We start from the raw sequence: 18,996 nt of genomic DNA on the forward strand, positions 1-18,996 counted from the left end.
TAGCTGAAATAGACATTGTTGCACACATCTGTTCTCTGCAGATAGACTCCATTCCACGCTGTGTATAAACCTCTCTTTTACCTTTTAGCTACAAAGGCATATAAAGAGAAGCACTAAACCTCCAGGAACTTACATTTGTAATGCAAACCAAGCACTAATCACAGGATGTTTCCACCAAATTACACAAACAAGTCTGCTACTTATTACTTTTATTGCTGTCGAGTAATAGTATAAGCACTGATATAGTAAAAACTGTTTTACAGACATCTTAAGGTTTGCTTCCTGTCTTAATATAGGTTCCAGCCTTTCTGATCTCGCAAGTACGGAAAATGAATGAGGCGGCGTTGAACAATAACAAGAAACAGCTTATTTTCGATAAGAGCGTAAGGAAATTATTAAGGAGAAAGACTATGGAGCGTGAAAGGCCTGAAAGAAGAGAGGTGTGTCTTAATATTCATCCTTAGATAAAATAACATTTCTATCTGTGTCAATTCACATTTAGATACTTTTAATGCACACGGCAAGCCAATGAAAGATTGCAGTCATTCAATGTTAAAAAAAAAAAAGGTCATACTTATTGATACACAGTTTTTGCTGTGGAAATCCTTAGCATAAATTGACTTGCTGTGGATTTTTTGTGCAGCCTGTGAATCCTCTTCTACTTTGCTGCTACTGTAAAATCAGCAGGATAACCTGTATACAGAACCTTGCAGCCCATGTCATGGTCCTCATTGCCTTGTGATACTGTACACTAAAAGAAAATCAAAGCGTTGTGACCATCGCCCTAGGCTTTTATCTGTGTGTAACAGTAAGTACCTACACTCTTCTTAGATGGTAGTTGTGTGAGTGGGTGATAATCAGTGTTTAGGACCTCTGAGACCTCCCTCATTTAGCATTGTGACTTGTCTACATCCTGTTGGGTGTTACGGGTAGTGGGTGTGGCACTGTATAAACCAACCCGTTTTGGCTAGGGTCAACTCTAAGAGCATCATCCTGGACTTCGCTGCAGAGGAGCCACCAGAACGCTACCTCTTAAGATTGATTGTGTTAAAATATAACAATTGTTATAGCTTATTTTAGATATATTGTAGGGACAGTGTTGTTGGAATATACTGGGAAGAATGTGTTTCTTTGTACTAGAAAACAAGGTGTAAGCAGTCTTCTTAGCAAAGCTTTAACTGATCATTGCTAAGAAGAGTCTGTGTTTAGTCTTCAGCGTTCTGCTAAGCACTGAAGACACCTGTGTGTAACAAGTCAGATATGCAGCGTAATGGGCAGTGATGGGTCCCATCCACATAGTCAGCGACTGTGGTAGTGACAAGAGGCAGGCTGGAAGCTTCTGTATGTTACACACAAGCATCTTCAGTGCTGAGTTGAACTGAAGACAGAGTCTACTTGGCAATGCTTAGTTAGAGCTTTGCTGTGAAGACTGTTTGCATCCAGTTTTCTAGTACAAAGAAACATCTTTCCCTAATAAACCATATTACAAAAATGTTTAACATCCCTGTCCCTACACAGTATTAAATAAATAGCAATTACACATTTAAGCATTGATATCTGATTACAGTTAATAAATACGTATGTCCCACTACCTTCATGTTAGTTTCATGGGGGACAGTAAACTATGATATAAGGGATGTGTTCAGGAGGGTCTCCAAAATAATTAACAACATTGCAGACACTATTTTGTAAGAAAATGAATAGTGACTTTTCTCTCTTGGTGGGCTTATCAATTTAGAAGCTTAGTATAATGTTAGTTGGACTTCAGTTACATTAGAACAAAGTGTTAGTATAAAGGGAGTGCATTCATTTTCCAGGCAAATGTTTACAGTGCTGACTTTGATCATATGCCATCTATATAAGAACATGCACCAGACTAGGCAAAGGAATGTATGTAATGTAAATAAGATGGAAAATACAGCAGGAAGTTTGATAAAGTCAGCTAGAAACTGTATGGAACGGTCATTTATCTAATGTGGTCACAAGACATCAAGATTGGATGGTATTTCCCTAAAGAACTCTTCCCATTTAGGCTACATTCACACGTCCGTATTTTGCTACATCCCGATTTTCGGTCCGTTTTTTGCGGATCCGTTGTTCCTGAAAATGTTTCCGTATGTCATCCGTTTTTTGCGGATCCGCAAAAAACGGAAACATGTGAAAACTCAAATCCGACAGTATATTCTAACACAGAGGCGTTCCCATGGTGATGGGGACGCTTCCAGTTAGAATATACTGAGAACGGTGTACATGACTGCCCCCTGCTGCCTGGCAGCACCCGATCTCTTACAGGGGGCTGTGATCTGCACAATTATTGTGCGAATCATAGCCCCCTGTGAGAGATCAGGTGCTGCCAGGCAGGAGGGGGCAGACCCCCTCCCTCCCCTGTATTAAATGTGACTAGTGCGGCCCCCCCCCCCTCTATATTCATTGGTGGCCAGTGCGGCCTCACCTCTTCCCCCCCCCCCCCATCATTGGTGTCCAGTGCGGATTCCCAGTATTAATAAATGTGCCCAGTGCGGTCTCACCTCTCCCCCCCCCCCCCCCATCATTGGTGGCAGTGCGGATTCCCAGTATTAATAAATGTGCCCAGTGCGGTCTCACCTCTCCCTCCCCCCCCCCCCATCATTGGTGGCCAGTGCGGAGAGTTCCGATCTGAGTCCCAGTTTAAATCGCTGGGGCTCCGATCGGTTACCATGGCAGCCAAGACGCTATTGCAGTCTTGGCTGCCATGGTTACTTAGCAATAAATACAAGCATTATACTTACCTGCGACTGCGAGCTGCGATGTGTGTCCGGCCGGGAGCTCCTCCTACTTGTAAGTGAAAGGTCTGTGCGGCCCATTGCTTTTAGCACAGACCTGTCACTTACAAGTAGGAGGAGCTCCCGGCCGGACACACATCGCAGCTCGCAGTCGCAGGTAAGTATAATGCTTGTATTTATTGCTAAGTAACCATGGCAGCCAAGACTGCAATAGCGTCTTGGCTGCCATGGTAACCGATCGGAGCCCCAGCGATTTAAACTGGGACTCCGATCGGAACTCTCCGCACTGGCCACCAATGATGGGGGGGGGGGGAGAGGTGAGACCGCACTGGGCACATTTATTAATACTGGGAATCCGCACTGCCACCAATGATGGGGGGGGGAAAGAGGTGAGACCGCACTGGGCACATTTATTAATACTGGGAATCCGCACTGGCAACCAATGATGGGGGGGGGAGAGGTGAGACCGCACTGGGCACATTTATTAATACTGGGAATCCGCACTGGCCACCAATGATGGGGGGGGGGAGAGGTGAGACCGCACTGGGCACATTTATTAATACTGGGAATCCGCACTGCCACCAATGATGGGGGGGGGAGAGGTGAGACCGCACTGGGCACATTTATTAATACTGGGAATCCGCACTGGCAACCAATGATGGGGGGGGGGAGAGGTGAGACCGCACTGGGTACATTTATTAATACTGGGAATCCGCACTGGCAACCAATGATGGGGGGGGGGGAGAGGTGAGGCCGCACTGGTCACATTTAATACTGGGGAGGGAGGGGGGTCTGCCCCCTGCTGCCTGGCAGCACCCGATCTCTTATAGGGGGCTATGATATGCACAATTAACCCCTCAGGCGCAGCACCTGAGGGGTTAATTGTGCAGATCACAGCCCCCTGTAAGAGATCGGGTGCTGCCAGGCAGCAGGGGGCAGTCATGTACACCGTTCTCAGTATATTCTAACTAGAAGCGTCCCCATCACCATGGGAACGCCTCTGTGTTAGAATATACTGTCGGATCTGAGTTTTTCACGAAATGAAAAATCGGATCTGTAGAAAACTTACTGGGAATCCGCACTGCCGCACTGGCCACCAATGAATATAGATGGAGGGGGGCCGCACTGGTCACATTTAATACTGGGGAGGAAGCCTAATTTCCAGGAACGGAATCCGCATAAAACGGATGACATACGTAATGACATACGAATGTCTTCCGTTTTTTGCGGATCCATTGACTTTGTATTGGTCCAGGATCCGATTTTTGCGGAAAAGAATAGGACATGTTTTATATTTTTTCGGACATCCGGAACGGAACAACGGAAACGGACAGCACACATTGTGCTGTCCGATTTTTTCCAGGACCCATTGAAAATGAATGGGTCCAGATCTGGTCCAGATCTGTTCCTGAAAAAAACGGAACAGATCAGGAAAGAAAAAACGGACGTGTGAATGGACCCTTATTCTGATACTTGGTACGTGCCATGTGCAATGTGAATACTTCCCTGATAGCTTATCTAATTAACAGTTCTGAGAATATTGAGATGTGTTCGGTGTCAGATGAGTTGCATCTGCCATGACATTTTTGGGAGTCAATGAAACACTATGCAAAATACAATACAGTAGAAGGGTGGTAGGTTAAAAGGTGCTGTAATAGCTATCTTTTAAAAAAGTACTGGTAGATTCTCTGAATCTGACCAAATAAACGCATTGTATTGGACCTAGCTGTAGAATGTATAATTATGAAGAATGAGGTTTAGGATTCCCAGTCCAGTGATCAGTTCTCTCTCATTGAGGCGTTTTTTGTGATATTTGGTCAGCTCCACTTTTCAACAGTGGTCTATGTTTAAGGGCTAAAAGTGAGATTAGACGTGGATTGTGGCACATTTACTAATCAATCCCTGGTGGAGCTTCCATTTTTAATGTGATTACTGTCCTTTTAGTTTGAGATCTTACCCAAACATCTGATAGTATCTGATATTTAATATCATGTGTATGCCTAGTATAACGTTTCTGCTTCTTGCTGGTGCTGATTCTGAGAACTCAGTATATAGTGAAGACTATAAGATAAACTGTTTGATTGGTTGCAATAATTTCTTACATAATCCCACCTTTATCCATACTTTTATCTCTTTCAGTGACATGTTTTTAGATTTGCACTCAAGTCCTATAAAATATGTGTTGTGTAACATTGTAAACTGAAGATCCAAGAATGACAGTGTCTAGATGTTTTTTTGGGGGGGTTTAATTTATACTACATCCATCATCGCCTCTGAGCCCAAAGGAGAAAGCGCCCTGTGTTCTGATTATTACAGCTCCATTCTGCTTTTATATTTCAGCACTGTGATGTACCTGAAGGAGTGATAAGAGTCTATGCTCCATTGCACTCAAAGGTTTCCATGGCAATCCAGCTGAACACTCGGACAAAAGCCAAAGACATCCTGGCGCGGTTTCAGTGTGAAAACAGGTGCTGTGGTGATCTGTCCCTCCGCTTCCTTCCCTTTATATTCATTTTATGCAACATAATAGCTTCACAATTGTTATGTCATATGACTTGATGATCCGTTGTCTTACATCTGTTTTTAATGTAATTAATTAGAATTTAGGACTACCTATTTTAAAGTAGGTTTACATAAAAGAATTAATACAATATCCCAGGAACCTTTTGGCATACTGCTTTAAACACAAATCAGATACCTACATCAGTATTGTGGCTTAAAAAAGTCATGGCGATTGAGCCGTTTTCTGTGACATTTGGTCCGAGCCACTTTTCAACAGTGGTCTATGTTTAAAGGGGTTCTGCAGTTTGTTTAAACTGATGATCTATCCTCTGGATAGATCATCAGCATCTGACAGGCGGGGGTCCGATTTTTAGCCCAAAATTAGTAGAATTCAATATTTTAAAATTTGTTTTTGATGTTTTAAAGGGGTTGTCCAAGTTGGTTTATTATAGCTGTAACCTTTGGCAGCCTGTTATAATAATGAAAAAACTTACCTTACCTTCTTGAGCCCCCTCTGTTTCAGTGCCACCAATCTATCCTTTTCCTCAGGCTGCAGCTGTGACATATTGTTTTGGCTGCAGTGCAACATCATATATACTACTGCAGCCAATCACTGGCCTTATCAATGTATGGCTTAAGACTACTGATGCCAGAGATTGGCCGCAGTGACATACAGAATATCACCACTGCAGCCAAAACAATTTGAATTGAAAAAGACGATTCCGGCACTGTATTTTCTTCCCATAAAATCGTCCTCTTTATTAAATCACAAGAAAGAAACCCGCGTATGGTGGGACTATACGACATTTGTCAAATATACAGAGAAATCGATGATCCCGCGCGGATTAAGGATCAAAAAAATGCCCACCACCATATTTTCCGATACCTTTATTACCAAGTGGAACAGCATTCTGTCACATTGTTCATTGGAACTTATGGCGCTTATTATTGATTGTGAAAATGAGAAACTACAATCATTACAATCTGAAATCCAGGAAAGATAGTCTAATCAAATATGAGGGAGAAGCTGATTATACTGAGATGGAGCAAAAAATTATGACATCAGTTAAACAACTGGAAGATAAAATCATGAGCACCAAACACTCAAAATTTCAGCGAGATCTCCACTACTATGCACGGAATCAGGTGTATGAATGGGGCAGGAGGGAGAACCTCTGCTCCACCCCAAAGTCCATATTAAAGCACCATGGTAAATACCAACGAAAGACGCAGAGAACCGCAAGAGTCAGTTCTCGTCTGAATTGAACTCTACAGAATATACGGATGCCTCACAAGCCTCACAGGATGACATTAGCTTGCCTGCTAGTGAACGTGAAAATATCACAGTAAAGCCGTCTTACTATAAAAGAAATAAAAATAACGAGAAATCAACTGATGGCAAGTCATCAAGAAACGAAGAAAACGTGCAGGACGCAAATATAGGAAAAATGTATGCAATGAGGATATTCGAAATGGATGCTCGAAAGAGGGATTAATATTGTGTTAAACAAATCTAGATGCGATCTATTATTTGGATCTAAAAATACCCTTAATAAAACTGCAGACCAAAAAGCCAGCGAATATATGAAAACAGCAAATAAAACCAGTAAGAAAGCTATGAATAGGGATAACATGCAAGCAAAGGATAAATACAAATGGGAAATAGCAGAGAAAGACCCACCAACATTGGTTTTGACATACAGCCGGCAGTTCAATAAAATATGAAGCATTGTGCAGAAGTGTCTGCCTATTTTATTTGATGACAATATTCTGTACAATGTTTTAAAATATGGCTGTAAAATAGTGCCTAGAAAAGCATCAACCATGGCGAGTTCCCTTTCCCCTTCCCTGTACATGGCCAACAAAGACAAAAAATTACAGAGCATGTGGATCAATTACAAAGTCTTCACGAAATGTGGTAGCCATCCTTGTAAAACATGCAAGTATGTATCAGTCAAAAAAAGTTTCCACAATGCTGACCATTCCACAACCTTCCCTATCATCAATTGCAATAGCACGGGGGTGATCTATGTCATACAGTGTGTGGAGTGTAATTTGATGTACAGTACAGACCAAAAGTTTGGACACACCTTCTCATTCAAAGAGTTTTCTTTATTTTCATGACTATGAAAATTGTAGATTCACACTGAAGACATCAAAACTATGAATTAACACATGTGGAATTATATACATAACACACAAGTGTGAAACAACTGAAAATATGTCATATTCTAGGTTCTTCAAAGTAGCCACCTTTTGCTTTGATTACTGCTTTGCACACTCTTGGCATTCTCTTGATGAGCATCAAGAGGTAGTCCCCTGAAATAGTTTTCACTTCACAGGTGTGCCCTGTCAGGTTTAATAAGTGGGATTTCTTGCCTTATAAATGGGTTTGGGACCATCAGTTGCGTTGAGGAGAAGTCAGGTGGATACACAGCTGATAATCCTATTGGATAGACTGTTAGAATTTGTATTATGGCAAGAAAAAAGCAGCTAAGTAAAGAAAAACGAGTGGCCATCATTACTTTAAGAAATGAAGGTCAGTCAGTCGAAAAATTGGGAAAACTTTGAAAGTAAGGGCTATTTGACCATGAAGGAGAGTGATGGGGTGCTGCGCCAGATGACCTGGCCTCCACAGTCACCGGACCTGAACCCAATCGAGATGGTTTGGGGTGAGCTGGACCGCAGAGTGAAGGCAAAAGGGCCAACAAGTGCTAAGCATCTCTGGGAACTCAACAAGACTGTTGGAAGACCATTTCAGGGGACTACCTCTTGAAGCTCATCAAGAGAATGCCAAGAGTGTGCAAAGCAGTAATCAAAGCAAAAAGTGGCTACTTTGAAGAACCTAGAATATGACATATTTTCAGTTGTTTCACACTTGTTTGTTATGTATATAATTCCACATGTGTTAATTCATAGTTTTGATGCCTTCATAGTCATGAAAATAAAGAAAACTCTTTGAATGAGAAGGTGTGTCCAAACTTTTGGTCTGTACTGTATGTTGGCAGCACCATACGTAAGTTCAAAAACAGAATATTAGAACATTTGAACTACATTTCAAATCCATCTATTCTTAATATATCTGGTGCTGCCAAACACTTCATCCACACACACAATCGTAGTACGGGTTCCCTCCGTGCATTTGCAATTGAGAAGGTAATGGTGCCAGCCAGGGGAGGGGACCACCAAAAGAAAATACTTTTGAGAGAGGCCTTTTGGATTTTCCTTTTAAATACAAGGGTGCCAACAGGTCTTAATCAAAAGAAAGAACTGATGTATATCTACCAATAATTTTATTTTTATATCTGAAGTTAGCATTTAACCTTTTAGTTGCCATTGGATGATAATTACTATATCATATTATATGTCTGTCTATTATGGTTTACTTACAAGCAAATCCCAATATGTCCATTCATATTATAATAACTAGGAGATTGTGGCCATGCATAATCCATCTCTCCACCCATTTTGCATGTAGAGTTCTCTACAGGTTATATGTATGTATATTTTATTTGTTATTGATATTTTGTACATGCCTTATTCACATGATGCGTCTCCTCACACCTTGCGCTTGTGCTTGCTCTCTTGATATGCAAAGGCTTCTAGCCATGATGACATGCATAGTCCAAGCGCAGGGTAGTGCGGAGCGCATCGTGTGGGGCTATTTTAACTAATATGTTCACTGAGAATGATACTCCAGGTGTGAGTCTTTGGGTTGATTAAGCTATGACATGATGTTACCACCACCCACCAGTTGGGGGAGGGTACATGGGTCTTTAAATTTTCTAAACCCTCAGACAACATTGTTACGACTAAGGAGAAGGTCTCCGAAACGCGTCAAAACAACTACTTGTTTGTGATACTGTCCGCACATGCTGTGATTTAATAAAGAGGAAGATTTTATGGGAAGAAAATACAGTGCCGGAATCGTCTTTTTCACTTCACTTTGCCTACACATCCAGGAACTTGCTGGTTTGACTCCGGGCACAGGGGATATTACATGCTGATTAGATGAGCTGGACAAACGTTTCTTATAAGCCAAAACAATTTGTCATGGCTGCAGACCAGGGAAAAAGACAGAATGGCAATGTTGTATTAGAGGGGGCTCAGGAATGTAATGTTCGTTTTTTTTCACAATTCTAACAGCCGGCCAGCAGGTTATAGCTATAATAGAGCAACATGTACAATCCCTTTAAAGTAACCAGCAGAACTCCTGTCCAAGGTTTCATTATGGTACTACATAGCAAGAAGAGACCGTTACTATAAAGAAGAGACAGTTATTATAAATGACATATAATAAGAGGAGGCCCTCTTACAAATTTTGCACTGGGGCCCAAAAGCATCAAGTTTCACTTCTGAACACAGCCTTATTTACTTGAATGGGGGTGCACTAATGGACATGAGTGAAGAAGACCTCTTTATTCTAATCCTGTAAACCACTTTAAGAAAGAAGTAAGGCAGGAAGGCATTAAAGTAACATTTTGATTGGTGCTTTCCATAACAGCATCTACGTATAAAATGTCTATGTTAAACTGGATTATAGGGGTGATGTCTATTACTCCCAAAAGCCTTAGTAGGAGAGAACTAACACTTTAAAAAAGTTGCAACCCTCTTTTAATCAGAGTTGGAGCAGCAAATCCGTAAACTCTGTTGTGGCAGGCTTTAATGTTTACATGCGTTTATCTTAGGCCCCACTATCTCATGTGTTATACCTGTGTGCTGCCGTCTTGGTTTCCAAATCTGTTTAGTATACAGTAGGGTCAAATCATTATTTATTAGGAAAACTGAATGCTATTACAGTGAATAATTACAAGAGGAATTTGGGTTTTGGAGAAATGTTTGTTCTATGCAGTCAGGCTTGGTGTGCATGCACTTCATTAAATTGGGTTTCTCTAGAGTAAGTCTTGATTAAAAATCTTCTACCATTTTGTGTCTACGGCTCCTGTTCAAACGTGTACATATCAAGAGGTATAAGCTCTAAATAAACCGTTACAGTCATGGGGTAGGTTCACACAGAATTTTTTTGGAGTACGTTTTGAAATAGATTTTTCTGCAGGTTTTCAAAAGGAATCAGAAATATAAAGGAAGGACTTATACTTCTCCTTCCTGATGGATCCACTGCTGGCTTTGGCTGAATCACCTGCAGGAAAATCTGACTCAAAACCTCCTCCAACAAAACTCTGTGTGAACCTACCCGTGGGTTACTACATCATATCTTTCCCCTCATTTTCTAACCTACAGTGGGAGAGGAAAAATGGGGAAGAGGGTGAAGCTTAATCCACACCATGCCTGGATTACATTCTGCTGGGCTGTTTGGACTGTTTGAAATTGTCCACTAAACATATCCTCTATGGATTTGTTTGTAACCATAAAGCTGTATACACAAAACAGCATGAGGGTTTTATTCAAAATGTATTGGATGAATAGGAGCAAAGAAAGATTGCAAAAATATTTAACCTTTAAAGGGAACCTGTCATCAACTGTATGCTGCCCATACTAATGGCAGTATAAAGTAGACAGGTGAGTTGATTTCAGCGATCTGTCATTTAAAAGTTAAAAGTAAGTAGTTGCCGAGAACCAACCTCACAATCATTGCAGACTGGGCCTGGAAAAGAGTCACGGCCACCTGAGAAGAGTCCTGGTTATTCCTGAATTCCTGCTCTCCCGCCCACCTGCTGATGACTGACAGTCTTCTACCTAGTTTTCTCCCTTTCTCTGTAGGAGAGAACTGCCAATGATCAGCAGATGGGTGAGAGTGCAGGAGATTATGAATAACCATGACTCTTCTCAGGTAGATTTGACTCTATTAAAGGCATGTTCTGCAATGATTATGATGCTGGTTCTCGGCAATGACTTACTTTTAGCTCATGAGTGACACACTGCTGAAATTAGCATTTCTGTCACTATTTTATGCTGCCCTCAGTGAGGTCAGCATAAAGTTGATGACGGTTTCCTTTAAGCGCTCCTCACAAAAGGATCTTTGCACAGACACTCTGCCTATATACAGTTGCAAGAAAAAGTATGTGAACCTTTTGGAATGATATGGATTTCTACACAAATTGGTCATAAAATGTGATCTGATCTTCATCTAAGTCACAACAATAGACAATCACAGTCTGCTTAAACTAATAACACACAAAGAATTAAATGTTACCATGTTTTTATTGAACACACCATGTAAACATTCATAGTGCAGGTGGAAAAAGTATGTGAACCCCTAGACTAATGACATCTCCAAGAGCTAATTGGAGTGAGGGGTCAGCCAACTGGAGTCCGATCAATGAGATAAGATTGAAGGTGTTTGTTACAGCTGCCCTGCCCTATAAAAAACACACACCAGTTCTGGGTTTTCTTTTCACAAGAAGCATAGCCTGATGTGAATGATGACTCGCACAAAAGAGCTCTCAGAAGACCTACGATTGTTGAATTGTTGACTTGCATAAAGCTGGAAAGGGTTATATACGTATCTTCAAAAGCCTTGCTGTTCATCAGTCCACGGTAAGACAAATTGTCTATAAATGGAGAAAGTTCAGCACTGCTGCTACTCTCCCTAGGAGTAGCCATCTTGTAAAGATGACTGCAAGAGCACAGCGCAGACTCCTCAATGAGGTGAAGAAGAATCCTAGAGTGTCAGCTAAAGACTTACAAAAGTCTCTGGCATATGCTAACATCCCTGTTAGTGAATCTACTATGGTTTCGGGCTGCTTTGCTGCATCAGGGCCTGGACGGATTGCTATCATCGAAGGAAAAATGAATTCCCAAGTTTATCAAGACATTTTGCAGGAGAACTTAAGGCCATCTGTCCACCAGCTGAGGCTCAACAGAAGATGGGTGTTGCAACAGGACAACGACCCAAAGCCTAGAAGTAAATCAACAACAGAATGGCTTAAACAGAAGAAAATATGCCTTCTGGAGTGGCCCAGTCAGAGTCCTGACCTCAACCCGATTGAGATGCTGTGGCATGACCACAAGAAAGCGATTCACACCAGGCATCCCAAGAATATTGCTGAACTGAAACAGTTCTGTAAAGAGGAATGGTCAAGAATTACTCCTGACCGTTGTGCACGTCTGATCTGCAACTACAGGAAACGTTTGGTTGAAGTTATTGCTGCCAAAGGAGGTTCAACCAGTTATTAAATCCAAGGGTTCACATACTTTTTCCACCTGCACTGTGAATGTTTACATGGTGTGTTCAAAAAAAACCATGGTAACATTTAATTTGTTGTGTGTTATTAGTTTAAGCAGACTGTGATTGTCTATTGTTGTGACTTAGATGAAGATCAGATCACATTCTATGACCAATTTGTGCAGAAATCCATATCATCCCAAAGGATTCACATACTTTTTCTTGCAACTGTATATTTTGTGTTTGTAGTCTTAAAATGTCATTGTTGAAATAGCTCAGAAGCTCTTAGTCTCTTCTGAATATTAGTTGTTCAAAGACAAGTGCCATTGATAAGTGACATTTTTACGCGCTGCTGTACAGGGAGTGCAGAATTATTAGGCAAGTTGTATTTTTGAGGATTAATTTTATTATTGAACAACAACCATGTTCTCAATGAACCCAAAAAACTCATTAATATCAAAGCTGAATATTTTTGGAAGTAGTTTTTAGTTTGTTTTTAGTTTTAGCTATTTTAGGGGGATATCTGTGTGTGCAGGTGACTATTACTGTGCATAATTATTAGGCAACTTAACAAAAAAACAAATATATACCCATTTCAATTATTTATTTTTACCAGTGAAACCAATATAACATCTCAACATTCACAAATATACATTTCTGACATTCAAAAACAAAACAAAAACAAATCAGTGACCAATATAGCCACCTTTCTTTGCAAGGACACTCAAAAGCCTGCCATCCATGGATTCTGTCAGTGTTTTGATCTGTTCACCATCAACATTGCGTGCAGCAGCAACCACAGCCTCCCAGACACAGTTCAGAGAGGTGTACTGTTTTCCCTCCTTGTAAATCTCACATTTGATGATGGACCACAGGTTCTCAATGGGGTTCAGATCAGGTGAACAAGGAGGCCATGTCATTAGATTTTCTTCTTTTATACCCTTTCTTGCCAGCCACGCTGTGGAGTACTTGGACGCGTGTGATGGAGCATTGTCCTGCATGAAAATCATGTTTTTCTTGAAGGATGCAGACTTCTTTCTGTACCACTGCTTGAAGAAGGTGTCTTCCAGAAACTGGCAGTAGGACTGGGAGTTGAGCTTGACTCCATCCTCAACCCGAAAAGGCCCCACAAGCTCATCTTTGATGATACCAGCCCAAACCAGTACTCCACCTCCACCTTGCTGGCGTCTGAGTCGGACTGGAGCTCTCTGCCTTTTACCAATCCAGCCACGGGCCCATCCATCTGGCCCATCAAGACTCACTCTCATTTCATCAGTCCATAAAACCTTAGAAAAATCAGTCTTGAGATATTTCTTGGCCCAGTCTTGACGTTTCAGCTTGTGTGTCTTGTTCAGTGGTGGTCGTCTTTCAGCCTTTCTTACCTTGGCCATGTCTCTGAGTATTGCACACCTTGTGCTTTTGGGCACTCCAGTGATGTTGCAGCTCTGAAATATGGCCAAACTGGTGGCAAGTGGCATCTTGGCAGCTGCACGCTTGACTTTTCTCAGTTCATGGGCAGTTATTTTGCGCCTTGGTTTTTCCACACGCTTCTTGCGACCCTGTTGACTATTTTGAATGAAACGCTTGATTGTTCGATGATCACGCTTCAGAAGCTTTGCAATTTTAAGAGTGCTGCATCCCTCTGCAAGATATCTCACTATTTTTGACTTTTCTGAGCCTGTCAAGTCCTTCTTTTGACCCATTTTGCCAAAGGAAAGGAAGTTGCCTAATAATTATGCACACCTGATATAGGGTGTTGATGTCATTAGACCACTCCCCTTCTCATTACAGAGATGCACATCACCTAATATGCTTAATTGGTAGTAGGCTTTCGAGCCTATACAGCTTGGAGTAAGACAACATGCATAAAGAGGATGATGTGGTCAAAATACTCATTTGCCTAATAATTCTGCACACAGTGTATAGAAGGTCAAGCACAATTAATAGCAGGCAATATGGAATCAGTATTTCTTACGAAGTGATTGAATTAACTCTGCATTGCAGCTGGTGCAGTTACATTTTTACTAGAGATTATTTTCTGATTTTGTTTATTTGCCTGTAAACATTATACAAATATTATTGGTGGCATCTGGCTTTCTCTTCTTGTTTAATGAATCGAGAATCTTTGTTGAGGGCTATATTCATTATAGTAATAAGAGGGGAACCAAACATTTTTGCACCAGAATGTCTGGTTAGAATTCTGGAACTAATTAGTGGTACACCCCAGAGAATACAACGCAGAGATGACAGCTGGGGCCAAGAATCTCATACAATAGGTTGGTTTTACATATTTAGAATGAAAGCAAACTACATAGAGATGTTTCCAATCAAAGGCCTGAAATGTTCTGTTTTGCTTTTCAGCCGTGGCACTTCTGATAAATCACTCAACCAAAGTTTATATGAAATTGGAGGAAACATAGGTAAGCATGATTGTCAGCTGTACATTATGTATGATGCCATAGCTTGCTCGACTGAATCATATTCATGATCTACCATGGTTGTATGAATGTAGCAGGCAAGGTTAAAAGGGACTTGTCAGTTGATTTCTGCTGCCCTATCTAAGAGCTGGAGGTGATAGAGGGAGAGGAGCTGAACTCTGTGATATATACTGTAGATTTAAATGATTGGAACAGGATGAGTAGAGATAGTTAGAGTCCTGATTACTCCACCCATGTAGGATCATCTCGTCTTGTATCAGTGTGTACACAGAAGGCTGTCAATCACTGTGTGTGGGCGGAGTAATTTAGGACTCTCACTGTCTCTATTAGGAGTCCTTTCTGCTTTAAATCATATAAACCTGTTTATCACAAAGCTCAGATTCTCTTCCTCCATTCTTGCTCTCAGATAGGGCAGCAGAAATCTCCTTACAGCTTTACTTTAAGTAGAAATAAAACGACTCAAAAATTGCCAGAATGTTTCAAGACTATCTGTAATGCTGCAGTAATGTGTTCTCACATTAGAAACCTAAAAACATCAGCTGAGGTTAGTAATAATAGGTACCAAGTATCAGATTCGAAGCAGGCCACGACACCTGTAGGAGGACATTTTCCACACCACTGGCATTATAAATTGAATGTGGTTACAAGTTACAATGGCCCAGAAAATGTTATCAGTTAGGAACTTAAACAACCACTATATAAAGCTTACTACTGCTTTAGAAATCATTCTGTAATGCACTATAGCTTTGTCCAGGTCGTTACTCTTATTTTTCCATCTGATGCCCTTTTTCCTGTTTTCTGGTTTAATAATAGCCGGACTTTTGGATCATAACCAAGAAACGGGCAGTGAGCAACAATTTTCCAAAGCTCAGGGCATCTGTAAATCAGCAATGATAAATGCCTCTGTAATTGCCCGACTCAGTTTACAACCTTTGTTTAAGCCTGCTACAGCTTTAGCACTACCGACAGTATCTGTTAAATGGGTTGTCTGACCTAAATAAAAATAATTCATGACAGACACGAAAATAAAATAATGCTACCTTTCAAAGCCCTGCTGTTCCATTTCCACCACTTTCATTCACCACTGGACTGGAAGTGATGATGTCCAAACCCTATGGTTATGTGTGTATGGATGCCATATGACCACTGAGCCTCTGCATTCACTTTCCATTCTTACCCAGGTGACTGCTGATGCCAGTGCTTGGTCTCAGTGATTACATGAATAGGAACAGAATGCCTTCACTTCTGCTCTGGCAGGGAAACTGTGGGGACAGGGGCCCCCGCCAGCAACGTCCCTGCAACCGCCCTGTATGGACTGCCTTAAAATGCACCAAATGTATTAAGAGACCCGAGCCTCTTATAATAAATTTGTTAGATCTTATTCCAGTGCACTATTTATTAAAACTGATGTATGACATCATAGTACATTCCATCCTAGAATCCTGGGTCAGTCAGAAGGTTACAGCTATGCTAACAAGTAATATGATTAGTAACATAATACAATATGTCTATAAAGTGTTCACAGATCTTTACCCAAAATGTAAAAAAACAAACAGAAGAAAAATCCAGCTTCCTAAGAAATGTGATAATCTTTAATACATATGTGCCTTACAAGCCGACATACAATACATACATGTCTACGCGTTTCGGATCACAAAAATGTGGACTCTTACTCATGAAATTACTTAGTCATAAGTAAGGGTCCACATTTTTGTGATCTGAAACACGTAGACATGTATGTATTGTATGTCGGCTTGTAAGGCACATATGTATTAAAGATTATCACTTTTCTTGGGAAGCTGGATTTTTCTTCTGTTTGATTCTTTGCATTTGACGCTTGGTTCCTTACGTCTATCCGCGCCTCCCTTGGATTTTGAACAGCCGGGTGAGCATGCAATCTGACTTTGTTTTTACCCAAAATGTAATCCATCTGTCACTGACTACACCACTCTTTTCTTCTCTAGGTGAACACTGCTTAGACCCAGACACCTATATGCTGGATGTATATCATGTAAATCCTAATGCAGAATGGATATTAAAACCCAAAAACAGCTGAGAACTATGGATTGTGCAGCAATTCCTTCATCTTCAAGCCACACTGATGGAATGTATTGGACTGAGGGCAGTACCGGTGCTATGTACTATGACTGACATTGCTTGAGATGATAGACTATGAAGACATGGGTACTTTGGAAAGTGAACACTAAATCTGTGGAGAAAATATGTGGCCCTTGAATGAGCATATTATTTTTGCTCTTAGTGGAATATAATTTATGCAATTTTTTTTTTAAGTAAAACATTTAACGGCCATTCTAAGCTGAATGTACCTGCTCTCGTCAGATTGCAGCTCAAGACCTGGCAAGTACCAGCTTGGGAGTCTGACTGGGAGTCCTTGGTTCTGTTGACTAAGTAAAACACTACCAGAATGCTGGGGCTGTCAGATCCGATCCTCAGTCCTTACTGACTGTCCCTTCTACAAGTATTATTGTTGACATTGATGTAATGTTGGCCTTTTTACTGCTGGACAGACATTGAACCCTTTCATGGGTCACATTGATGCATTTAGAAACTCTTTATATTGTGACATGAATGCTTTACTCAGCATCTCAGAAGAAATCTTGACTATAACTGTTGTACGTCCTTTTGTATAGGAACCACTACTTTTGTACAGTTACATTTTATATCTATTTGTAGATATTCCATAATGTTTGTTTTTTTTGTATTTTTTAAACATTTCCTCTGCACATATGGTAACATATGTCAACCATCTGTCATTACTTCAGTATTCACATAATATGTTTTTAACATTCACAATAGTGGGTGCCTCTTCCATAGGCCATGAGTGTTTCTGCCAGGGGATATGTTGTAAATTGAAATATCCAGGCACCTTGCCAACTGGCATGTATGTTTTAGACTTGTGTTGAAACGATTCTTGCGTGACTTGTTTATTTTAATTGTGGAATGCATTATTATTGCAGGTTTGTATGAAAATGAATTCACATGTATAAGCATAACTTATATAAATCCAGTGTTCAATAGAAAGGTGCTGCATTGTGTCATAATATACAGAGAGGCACCTAACCCTTCGGGAGAATAGACTTTGGTCATTGGTTTTCTTATTTTGCTCATATTCCTCACAGCTGCCATTATAAAAGGGACTTAAATGAGAAATTCATTGAAAATCATCGAATGTCATGGAAACTTACAGTGCATTCAAAAAGTCTTCAGACCTTCTCACTTTTTTCACATTTTGTTATGTTGTGGCCTTGTACTAAAATAAAATAAAAATCAAGTTTTTCCTCATCATTCTGCACTCATTATCCCAAAATGACAACATGAAAACAGAATATTAAAAGTCTTTGCCAATTCATTGAAAAATAAAACATAAAATCGTGCATTTTCAGGAAGTGAAGTTAAAGTGATTTTTAAGTGGCATGCCACAAGGTTTGCACATCTGGATTCGGGTATTTCCTGCTATTATTCTCTGCAGATCATCTTAAGCTCTCTCAGGTTGGATGGGGACCGTCAGAGGCAGCCGTTTTCAGGTCTCTCCAGAGATGTTCAATTGGGTTCAAGTCAGGGCACAGGCTAGGCCACTCAAGAATATTCACAGAGATGTCGCTAAGCCACTACTGCTACTACTTGGCTGTGTGCTTAGGGTTATATTCTTGTTGGAAGGTGGACCTTTGGCACAATCTGAAGTCCAAAGCACTCTGGATCAGGTTTTCATTAGGAAAATCTCTACTTTAAGTTTTCCCTCAACTCTGACCAGTCTCCCTTCCCCAGACATTGATAAGCAACCCAATAGCATGATGAACACCTCAATAGCATAATGAAGTCACCACCATGCTTCACTGTAGGGATATTAGCAGGTGATGAGCAGTGCTAGACATGACACTTAGAATTGAGGTCACAAAGTTCAATCTTGGTTTCATCAGTCCAGAGAATCTTTTTTCTCACAGTCTGAGGCTTTAGGTTCTGTTTTGCAAACTCCGGGTGGGCTTTAATCTGTCCTTTACTGAGGAGAGGCTTCTTTCTGGCCACTTTGCCATAAAGCCCAGATTAGTGGAGTGCTGCTGTGAGGGTTGACCTTCTGGAAGTTTCTCCCCTCTGCAGACATCATCTTTGGAGTTCAGTAAGTGATGATTAGGTTCTTTATCTACTCTCT

At 40.8% G+C, this 18,996-nt stretch overlaps 1 protein-coding gene across 4 annotated transcripts in view; it reads left to right on the forward strand.

Annotated features, from left to right (window-relative positions):
• The window catches only part of ARHGAP28 (Rho GTPase activating protein 28), a 212,789-nt gene extending 194,632 nt beyond the window's left edge, over window positions 1-18,157 (forward strand). For all 4 annotated transcript variants that reach the window (XM_040432823.1, XM_040432821.1, XM_040432825.1 and 1 more), the window contains exons 12-15: window positions 297-440; window positions 5,103-5,230; window positions 14,752-14,810; window positions 16,793-18,157. In XM_040432823.1, the coding sequence (XP_040288757.1) occupies window positions 297-440; window positions 5,103-5,230; window positions 14,752-14,810; window positions 16,793-16,884 (423 nt within the window). In that variant the 3' untranslated portion in view covers window positions 16,885-18,157. The remainder of the gene's footprint in view (window positions 1-296; window positions 441-5,102; window positions 5,231-14,751; window positions 14,811-16,792) is intronic.
• Window positions 18,158-18,996: the final 839 nt, after the last annotated feature.

This window comes from Bufo bufo, chromosome 5, assembly GCF_905171765.1.
Source record: "Bufo bufo chromosome 5, aBufBuf1.1, whole genome shotgun sequence".
NCBI lineage: Eukaryota > Metazoa > Chordata > Amphibia > Anura > Bufonidae > Bufo > Bufo bufo.